This window comes from Cataglyphis hispanica, chromosome 19, assembly GCF_021464435.1.
Source record: "Cataglyphis hispanica isolate Lineage 1 chromosome 19, ULB_Chis1_1.0, whole genome shotgun sequence".
NCBI classification, from domain to species: Eukaryota; Metazoa; Arthropoda; class Insecta; order Hymenoptera; family Formicidae; genus Cataglyphis; species Cataglyphis hispanica.
The window spans coordinates 456,348-467,882 of NC_065972.1; the positions used below are offsets into that span (position 1 = coordinate 456,348).

The following is an 11,535-nucleotide window of genomic DNA, read 5'->3' on the forward strand; positions in this document are numbered from 1 at the left end:
CAAGGATGCATGCTCACCTAGTTACGCCATCGGCTTATAACATAGATAGAGCCGTCGCTCCGCTGTTCTAATTTAGTATATTCTGTAATATCCCTTAAATAGCGAGTAATATTCCTTTAATGAAAATGTCTTCCCGAAAACGATCAAGATATTTTCCCTACTATTGCTATATGCTTGACAAAAATATATGATTTCGATTTCATCATCGTCAATTCGCACAAAATCTCATTATTGAATTCTTTATTCGTGTATTTCATCACAAATTTAATATTTACATATTTTTAATTAAATGTGTAATTTTTAAGTAGAAAAAGGATTAAAAGTATTTCAATATTCCACTACAGAACACTAAGACAATCTTATATTTTTCGATTATATTACACACCAGTTTCCATGGAATTAAATTATATATTATATAAAGAACTCAGTCTCTAAAACAGAGAGAAAGAGAGAGAGAGAGAGAGAGAGAAATACATACACAGAGAGTACTCCTCCTTTAATAAATATATTCAAAGATCGTGTTGTGTGTGAGTATGTAGATATAAACAAATCATTATTGGGGCGAATGATGAATTAATAATATTATATAAACTTGATGATCCAACATGCAAGTTTGCAAAACAGCAATAAGCTGAGAAAAATTAATTACCATCATATAATACTATTTGAATAGCAATACATTAGTTTATATATGCGGTATGTAGTAGTTGTTAGTAGTAGTAATGAAATATATTGCGCGTTATGTGTATATCTACACTGATACAAATAAAATTAAATATTTTCTATTCGTAACAATGTGAAATTCGTTACTTTTACACATTTATAAATCAACTTTTTCATAGCAGTTCGCTATTTGTTACAGAAATACAAAACTTGCACTTAGGCGGATTATTTTAATTTGCCTCCTAATGGCTATTAAAATATCTTTACTTTTTTTCCATGTGATAATTGTTTACCTAAAGGAAATTGAATATACATTTCCTGGATATTAATGAATATATATTAAAAAATGAATCAAGAATTTTAATGTATAATAAAGTTATCACACATGTAGAAAATATCGATTTTTGTACAGATTATGTCATATAATAGAACTTGGTTTGCACGGTCGATTATGATCGTCGAAAAATTTCGAAAGTGGGAAGAGAATACTAGTTAAATGTTATGTGTAAAAAATAGAGATTATAATAAATGTACAACAAATTTCTCAAGATCTACCTTTTATGGGACGCCGAATTTGAAAAACATTGAAAAACAATATATCGAAAGACACGATACTCAAGGATGAACATTTAGAACGCGTATCGCGTACGTATGTCCTCCAGTTTCTTCGATACCTCGGACGGTGTTCTCTCGAGATCACCAGAGATGCTTTTCTGCTTAACGGGTTCAATCGAATTGAATTGCTCGCAGAGATCCCCATCGATGACATTCTTCACTGGATAATAGTATGACCGGAAGGACAGGTGATCCCTACCGCATAAAGGTGGGTGTTCGGATCGCATATGCATCTCCAGATGTTGAAAGAAATCGTGATCCTCGTGACTGGTGAAGGGCACGAGGACGCCCACCGTTCCGCTAAGAGTCGTGTAAACCAAGCTCTCAGAACCACCGGGTATAAGGGTCGCCTTTTGTAGCGACATTACCGTCTCGCCTACGTGAAAGCACGCCACCGTGTCCGCTTTCTGGCTGGCGCCGTTCAGTAATCCTCGGTCCCACAGAGCCTTGTTCCCCGTAGGATCTTCGTCCACGTCGTCGTTAATGCCGGTCGCCAACCGTATCACAGCTATGTTCCCGTATTTATCGGCGGTGGCAACAGTATCGTAATCTAACACACATGTAGTTGTGATCCACCTGGGATGTGTGTCATCCGCGAAAACGATCAATTGATTTTCCTGGCGTTTGTACCTCACGGCGTATACGGACTCTTGTACATCGCTGACGTAAATCCGTTGACCGATGGCGTTGATCGAGACCACGGCGTTAGGTATGTGCTTGTTCTCGCACTTGCGCAGTAACTTCTTCTTACCCATGTCGTAAAGCCGCAACATTCTACCCACACCGACCAGTACTCTACCCTGATACGGACAAATGGCCAGCGGTACCTCGTCCAACGGAGATTTATGCAGCAGCTCGATACTAGTACACTCTGTATTTACTCTGAAACAATGGAGCGATTGTTTTTCATTATTTCTCGTCCCGTGAAATATCGCGTTAATTGAACAATATATTTCTGGGTATCAGCACTGCAGGACTATCATCAAAAATACAGATGTATTGTCACTCTCATCATTCGATCGTACGTTATAAATCGATCAAAATAGCTTTCTTTTTTTTAATAATATAAGAATGTGAGAAAATAAAGATAAAACTTTTTTTTCCCTTCAGTTCAATATCTACGTATGTATCGCGAATATTGTAAAATATCTTACTTGTATGTGTAAAGAAAACCGCCGTTGCTAACCCTGGGATTTAATTGAAACTCCTTTGCAACTCCGACGATGAGGAACAGTTGATCTCCTTGATTGGCAAATTTCACGAGACAAAGACTACGAAAGAAAAAAAGAAATGAAAAAATTTATTAACGTTAAAAGTCTTTCCTATAATATTGCGATAAATTAATAGATTATTTTTTCTTCGACTTACCATAATGCAGCTAGATTTTGCTCAAAACGATGCACCTCGAACGTTTGGCCGGTAGTCGGTGCCATTATTCTCAGCAGCGAGGCCCATAGGCCTGGTCCCGCTCGCGGAGCACCGAAAACAGCCTCATTCGGTTCCTCCGATAAGAACGCCTCCGCCAATTCCCGGGCGACGGCAGCTTCCTCGGCGCCAGCCGCCTCTTGCATCTCCTCCGCCATTTGTAGTCTCCTCTGTTGCTTCGTCTCTTCCGTGTAAGCATTGTGCTCAGTCTCGATGACCACCAAGTGTGCGGAATCGGCGTGAATCGCAAACTTCCGTGGTGTATATTCCAACGGAAAGCTCACTTGATTGAACACGGCACCGAGTTTTTCAAGTGCCAAAATCCTCAACGTGTTCGTCGATATGGCAACTATACCTTCCGGACACTGCTCGGAACTAAAGCCAGATGCAAATTCGAGACTTTCGTATGACAGGGGAGTGAGATGAAAACGATTCTGATGATAGTAACTCAGCCACGATCGACTGCTCATTGCCAGTACAGCTTGATTGCCCTGCATACGTATTCTAAAGAGCTTGACGGGACGAGAACCCAAGTAACGTGTTCTCGTGTCCGCAAGATCGCCGGAAATCGGATCTAACACAGTTCTGAGCAATACGCCATTCTGCAAACCTGGAGATAATAATAACATAGTTCTATAACTTTAGAGGTAACTTGTATTAAAATATCTTTTATATACAATTTGTGATTATTTTATAAACATTTTATAAACATTTCATATACGCATTTGCAAATATGCAATTTACCTATGTTTAAATATAAACTGGATTGTTGTGGCGACGAATCCTCCGAATTGTCGGTCTCCTTGGCGCCCATCTCTACGATACATAGACTCTCCGCAGCCGCCGGTAATGCTTGCATACTCCTCGGCGCTAGACAGTCCGAAGGATCTAACGATATTATCCTCACTGTATTGTCCTGTAGGCCAACGGCCAAAAACCACGAACGTTGTTCGCCGACGGCAACATTTCCGAGGGCCATGCACATTACTTCCGACGGCATCTTCTTTCTCTCTGTATATTCATTCAATTGTCCAGTCTGTAAATCCAATATACATGAAATAAGTCAATGTCGATAGACAATTTCGCAATGTCATGTTCACTTTACATCAATCTCAGCTATCAAATGATAAGCTTAAGATTGGCTATGCCAAGATGAGACAAGTGATATGCTTTTCGCATCTTTTACATCTCTAAGAAAGAACAGACTCAGAGAGAACAATAATGCGATTATCCCGACAAGTGCATCTTATCGGGAAAAGAATGAAATTATACGCAGATACATACGGGATCCATTTCGAAATAGACAAGTTCTCCTCCGGTGAGAGCGATCACAACTTGACGTTGATTAACCGCACATTTTACGATGGTCTTCTTACCAGGTGCCTTCCATTCATTGACACGCTTATCTGCTCGTATATGGCGTATACCATCAGGATACACCTAAAAACAATATTTAACGTTTCAAATCATTAAATCGTATGTTTACTTTTAATTAATTATTATATATTAATTATTACATAAATATATCATTTTTATATTAGAATCTTATATTGTTATATTATAGTCTTATCATGTATTGTTATCTAAATTAAAAGATTTACATTTATATGCGATTGTCGGGCCTGTAATACCAGGAAAGTTCGGACGAAAGTCGGAACGTTCCAACGATGTGAGCCCAAAATTACTTTAGCACTCTTTTTGCGACCGGCAAGACAATCGATCAAGATCATGCCGGAGATACCGAGTGCACCGCACGAGTAATTTTGCGATTCTATGAGCGAATCTTACGGCCCACAAAATTTTGGATATGTTATGTAGATAAGCGGCTTTAGTATATTCTATTGTATTGGAAATAATGAGATATGTAAGAAATTTCCAAAATACGCTTTTAGACATTCTTGTATAAGTAGACTTTAACGTCTTTTCTATATGTATAAAAAAAATGTGATTACTTTTTGTCAGATATGTAATATAACAATATCAGAAATATCGCGTGTATATAATAAAACGTTTCTTCGATTTAAACAAGACTTTAGACTCGTAGAATACATAATTCACAATAAAATCCTAAAATACAATGCGATATATAATTCTAATGTGCAAATTACCTGCACTAATGCGTCCTCGCCCAACGCTGAGCAACTCAAGGTTGGTGTCGTACCGAGGAAACCCGAATCCGTCACTTCCTCGACAGTCTCGCCAATACTGAGTACGAGCGTGGCATTCACGAAGGACACTATGATGTATGCATCATATTCCTCTGCAATCAAAATTATAAGGCTCATTCTCAGTACACAGGGAAATGCGCGAACGAAAACGTCAAATTGAATTTTATATTTGAATTTGTCTTTTTGAAGAAATAATGTAATTAATATTTTGCCCTCTCTCTCGATCGTTCGAAACTGCGCACGTTCTCGTGTCACGGGGCACGGAAAGAGTTGATGAGCATTCATTATTTCTTTTTGTTTTTTTTTTTGTCGAGCGTATCGACTCTTATTCGTGCCAATTTCGCGCCGAGATCCTTACCTTTCGGTCATTCAGACTTCTGTGGGTCAACCAATAGCGCGCTGGCATCCTGAAAGAGAGAACTGGTGTTTGATAAGAGTGTATCAAGCCACCAGGTTCATTAATATCGTTTTACAAAACCGATGCCATTTTTTTTTCTTTTCTTTAAGTAAACTACGATTTTTTTCCAAGTCATATTAAATAAATGTTCTTACCCCAAAGCTTTGCTCAAATTTACTACTATTGAGCTTTCTCATCCACATATTCTTTCGCAAAAGAAGAATAAGATAATAAAAGTCTGTGATACATTTAACTTCTGACTGCCTAGACAGATTCACATCGCCTCGCAAATGACATACGCAAGTTTTTGAAAGAAATAAACAGACGGGAAACATGTGTTGAGAATAAACGATCGTAGCTAAAACTTGCCGATCGTCGAGTAAGCAATTCAAGTGGGAACATGCAAACGATTGATAGAAATATCTTTCGACTAACCATCGATTCTTCTTTTCACAGTCCATACGGCATTTGGATTACCAGGTAATTCACTCACTGCCATCTCGGATACCTCGAGACCGTGACGTAGCACGCGCAGAGTAGATCGCGGTCCTCGACCGCAAGCAATGTACAATTGCGGTGTATCCTCGTTTGCCAGATCTGCCACCTGTGTATTAAAGATAAATAATTTCCATTTAAACAGATTTACATTTACACATATATGAAGAAAAAAATTCCCGAGTGTAAATATATACATGTCTCTCTAAGGATTCACTTCAATTTGCAATAACAAACCAAAGGCGACAAAGAGAATTATGCTCTCGCACATCTGTTCCCACAGAAAAGAGACGCATTGATGACATCCCTCTCCTACTTGAAAGTGCTAAGCCTAAAATATCATCTGATAAAAATATAAATACGTCACCTGGCAAGCCATTATAGGCGACAGACTATCCATTTCATCAACTAGCACAAGATTGCGAAGTGGTCGTGGTGCGAAGAAAAAGGTGTCGCCTTCTTCGAGCGGCATCGCTGAACTGAATTCGGGCTCATCATCGTCGTCGCCCAGATGCGCTATTTGATACAGGTAACTGAAAAACATTAATGTAATTGCGTTATTCGCCATCATTCTTATTGTGCGCGTATGATATGCGTCTGTGTTATACTAACTGGTTGCCGAATTCTGAAGCCACAAACAGGAAACCCGTTTTCAGAACGCACATACTGGCTGCAACGGGTACCGTATCGAAATACTTGAGCTTGATTTCGGTAACCATGTCCTCGTCCGTCTCTAGTGTGATTTTGAAAATGTCTCCCTGCTCCGTCTGCGCCAGAAAAAAGAACATGCTTTTCGTTTTGTGTGTAGCCGAGCACACGAATATCATCCCTCTCGGGATCATCTAAGTCGTTGCGTCGTCGCGGGATCGGGCAACGAATATCGTGCTGATCACCGAGGTTCTTGTAGGTGAGATAATTCTCGGAGCAGATTAGCACACCGCTCGGACCGTCGTTGCCGCCCGGCACGGATACAAGAAAATTAGCGTGCTCCTCCAGCGGCTCGCTGTACTTTCGCACCACGTGATTTAGACCGAGATCGAGCTCGTACAGTGTCAGAGTTTGCTGGGTTTTCACCGCCGCATCGCCCGTTGGATCGCTATCAGCTTCCTATGAAAGATTAACGTTTTTATTAGAATATGTTGAATATTTTTTACAAACACGCGCAATAATATAACATACTGTAAATATAATTGTATAAATGTCATCATAATAAATAGATATAATCAATGTTAATCAGTTGAAACACGGATAAAAAAGTAATCATATGACATTCGGCTGCAAAAAGAATATTTATTGCTTTAAATTGTCAACAGTGCAAGTTTACCTCGTAATCGATTTCTAGACACGCAAACATAGGATTATCGAAACCAACATCGACGCCAACTGTGTGATATACAAGTGTGTTGCTTTTATGAGCTTCCAATGGAGAAGAGATCGTCAAACGGGCCTCGGCATCTCTGTTTAGAATGTATACAAGCTTCTGCTTTTCAATAGCGCCTAAAATAATAGCAACAGATATAATACTAAACTCACGCATAACATAATTATTATCGATAAATAAATTGCCATCATAAAAATAAAAAGATGTAATCAACATTAATCAGATGAAACACAGAAGTAATCACATGGTAATTGACAATAACAATAGTTATTATTTGAAAATGTTAAAATATAACAAATCATACAAATATGCAATACCTATCATAACTGCTCTTCCTTTTGGATCAATGGCTAGATACTGGCCAGGTACAATGCGTCTACAACCACTTTTGCCAAAGGTTTCCTGATGTACCTTGTCGAACATATTCTTGGCGGGAATATACTCTAGAATTACTATGCGCCCGGAATCCGAGCCTACGACGATATAATCTTTCGTCGCACCGGTTAATCTAAATGCCATTAAAGATCTGATAATGCCGAAAACTTCAACAGTCAACAGAGTGTGAACCTTTCCCGTATTTGGATCCGGTCGCAGCAATTCCAATGATTTGCCGCGGGAAACAAGGATCTCCTGCATCTTGCTGCCGGAGAAATTGCCATGTACCGCATGCGTGATGCCGGTGGCGCGTTGTAAAGTCAAATTGTACAGATACATTTTGACCGGCGCTTTTTTTTCTTCGTTAATCGATCGGCGGAATTAAAGGAGGCTTACGCTCTCGATAAGAGTCGCCGAGCGTCCATACTGCAACAATACATACGCACTTTCGTACATGTATAAGAATTCGACATGATGTCGTCCGCCTAATCGTCTATATTCTCTGATCGAAACAAATTGTTAAATCGAAAAATAATGATAGTAAACGAAGCGGAAGAACGTTAGGAATGTTCTTTTACCTCGATCGAGTATTCAACGTGACAACGCTCGACGATGCCTCCAGATTTTCTCGTCGTGACCAGACGCAGCCGAGTGAACCTGCCGCCACGACCGTTACAAGAAGACAGATCTTAGTTTACGCTTTCCGCCGGAAACGAAGCGCATTTCTTTTCGCGGCAAACGTCATATCCGGTGCGTACAAAATTTTACTCTTCTATTGGCAGTATCGTCGGTGTCATATTTGCACTAACCTAAAGGCTCATCCACATGAAGATACAGAATCATATCCATATATTACTCTAAAATTCCCTAAAAGAAAATAACAGACAATGCATGTGTGAAGACATAAAGAATATCACATATAATAAAGAATATATTGTATATATATCATATTTTTATAATTTTTTTAAACGTACCAAAAATAATTTTTTGTTGAAGAAAAGAAGAGAAAGAAAAATATATATTTATTTTATTTCCAATCTAGTGTTAAAAAATAGATATCTATAATTAATTCAGTTTTTTGTTTTTAACATCTATTAAAATCACAGGTACTATATATATGTATATATATGTATATGATGTGTGTGTGTATTACAAGTTTTGTACAAACATAATTAAAATCGATATAATTCTTATGAGAGATTAACTTTCGTGCAACGCTTTAAAAAATATCGTAATTGTTAACTTCATTCACACATAGAAATCTATAGCGTCGCAATATGAGCAGAACTAAATTTCAAACTTCTTCATAGTTTTGATCGTGTTGCATCTTGTTCAAAAGTCCTTTTGGTTTCCGTCATCTCTCTATGCAAATCTTTTCTGAGTGGCTGTACATTAAGGATCTTGTTTTTATAGACCTCTGGTATTAAACATTCGAGAACAAAATGCGTAATAGCACCGGTGAATCCCCAGACACGGTATTTACCGCCCAAATAATTCGGCAAGGTGAGATTGACCTTACGAAAATATGTAAAACTACATAGCTCGGGATCGGATAACTTTTGCAAACTGATCACGAATGCTTCATCCACTTCGTCATGATTGATCTCCAATTGCTCCGGCACCACCTCGCCAACGTAAGCCAGTATAGGCATTACATTGACATTTGTTTTGCCGATAAGATTCCCTGTAGTCCATACATCTATCTTCTCCTTGGGAATCTTCAGCTCCTCCCATGTCTCTCGCAGAGCAGTTTCCTGCAAGTCAGCATCGCTCTTGTCACGCATACCACCTGGGAAGGATGCCTGTAAAATATTTTCTTGAGAAATTCAAATTTTGTAAAGTGATTATGTTATGATATAAATATATATTTTCTTTTAATTATAAGAAAGATATATTTATTAGTAAATAGTTAGTAAGTAGTAATTAGTAATTAGTAAGTACATAAATTTAAAAAATATATATGTTTTTTCACAATTTTTGTTACTTGTAAAAATATTGAAAATAAATTATATATGTACTGACCTGTCCTCCACCAGATCTGAGCTTTATGGATCGTAATGTATATAAGAGACCAAGTTCTCCTTTGTAAGAGCATAATGGGATCAAAATGGCAGCTTCTGGAACATCCTTGTTACGCATCTTTGGAAACTGCATCGATCTGAATCTTTCGATACAAGTTTTACGATTGCTCTCTGACAACACCACCTCGGCCTTTAAAGCAGAGTTGATCATGTCGCCATGATGCTTGGACACTGTGGACTTGATACAAAATATTTATAATTAATCCTACATTAATATATATATATATATATATATATATATATATATATATATATATATATGCATAATATCTTATATTATATTATATGAATTTTAATATTAGTCTCTTCAATAAATTGGAAAGTTCTTTGTGCATTGATAAAAAAAAAAAAATTTTATGGAAATTTATTTGGAATTAGGATATTTATTTGGAAAAATGAAAAAAAATTGTAATTTCAAATCTATCATTGAAATTAAAATTACAATTATAAGACAATTTGTATATTTGAATAAGACACATATTAAAAAGAAAAAGAAAATTAAATATTATTTTATATCTAATTTCTATAATATAATATACAATTTTAAATATAATGTCTTGTCAAAAAGTGTTTTATTTCAATATTCTGAACACTTTCTGAATGTTAAAATTTCTTTATTCTATTATTCGCGATAAAACATTTTTTTTATTGCAGTAGTGAAAAGGCTAGTGAAATAAACATTGTGTGTTATAGCATATGTTGTAGAATTCAAATGTTAAATAAAAATTTCATATTAAATTTTTTATTAACTATATATATATATATATATATATATATATATATATATATATATATATATATGTAATAATGCAAAGAGAATTACATATAGAAATTCATTGAATAACTTTTTGTTTCTTGCGCCATTAGTAAAGATCGTAGTTGTACTTTTGACCTACTTATGATAAATTATTTAGATTGGTTAGGTGGCAATGCATCTGATGCAACGCGTGTTATGTGGAATAAAAACTTTGGCTTTCAAAATTCTTTTGTAAAATAGCGGATGGACGATTGTCAAATACTCACGTATGCACGTAGCAAAGGACGCGTCGACGCCACGGATAGCTTCATTAATCAGCGAAATATTGTCACATAAATCACCAAGACCAGATTCGACCAGATTCGATGAAGACACCTTGATAAGAATCTTTTACATTTGACAGACGATACAAGAACAAGACGATGACGGTTGCGTTATAATTCGGGACACTTACTCACAGATGTCTCACGACCCAGAGAATTTTTTTTTATAACATAATATCTATAATATTTCTCTTATTATATATTTAGTATTTATAGAATATTTTTTTATTAACTGTTACTATTTTTATAAGATACATTTTATTTATTTAATGTCTGATCAGGATATACAACGATTGAAGTGTAAATATGAAGTTTTCACTAAATAAAATTTGAATTTTTCCGCTAAGCAATGTTTGAATTTCCGTTAACAAGTAAGGTGCGCATCTTCACTTAAATAACGTTTGAATCCCCGCTATGCAAGGTTTGAGTCTCTACTAATTGTAAACAACATTCGAGTCCTCGCTAAAGTAAGTGATTTTGAATCTCTACTCTAAATTTTTGTATTTCTCGTCGAATAAAATTAATTTTTACTAGTTAAATGTTCATTAGAAAATTGTTTTGTATATTTATATGTATATATAGTTAATTAAATCATATACATATTATTTCATTTTGCTATTTACTTTTCTTTTCTTTGATTGATATATGTAGCCTGCAGGATTATAATAGATTTCAAAATTACATTTACACGAATTCTTTGCACATTGTATATGCAAAAAATTCATGTAAATGTAATATTGAAATCTAATTGAATTGAAGTTTAAATTAACTTTTTCCATGCAAGCATGTGAACTATGTAAAAAACTATTATATTATTATTATACAACAATCCTGAATTTGTAATACTAACCTAAT

The 11,535-nt window shown here is 36.2% G+C and overlaps 2 protein-coding genes across 2 annotated transcripts; both read right to left on the minus strand.

The window, feature by feature from the left end:
• Positions 1-486: 486 nt before the first annotated feature.
• LOC126856594 (splicing factor 3B subunit 3) lies at positions 487-8,199 on the minus strand. Its single transcript, XM_050605240.1, is given in 13 exon segments — positions 487-2,160; positions 2,433-2,549; positions 2,647-3,313; positions 3,448-3,739; positions 3,988-4,143; positions 4,812-4,963; positions 5,704-5,872; positions 6,131-6,296; positions 6,376-6,597; positions 6,599-6,870; positions 7,088-7,260; positions 7,462-7,964; positions 8,098-8,199. Coding segments are annotated over 12 exon segments (3,651 nt in total). The 5' UTR covers positions 7,859-7,964; positions 8,098-8,199; the 3' UTR covers positions 487-1,292.
• A 329-nt stretch (positions 8,200-8,528) lies between these two features.
• Positions 8,529-10,810, minus strand: LOC126856604 (mitochondrial coenzyme A diphosphatase NUDT8). The gene is made up of 3 exons (XM_050605257.1): positions 10,624-10,810; positions 9,542-9,778; positions 8,529-9,321 (listed from the first exon to the last, which is right to left on the minus strand). Exons 1-3 carry the CDS (start codon positions 10,666-10,668, stop codon positions 8,824-8,826), a joined length of 780 nt encoding a protein of 259 aa, XP_050461214.1. The 5' UTR covers positions 10,669-10,810; the 3' UTR covers positions 8,529-8,823.
• Between the last annotated feature and the right edge of the window lie 725 nt (positions 10,811-11,535).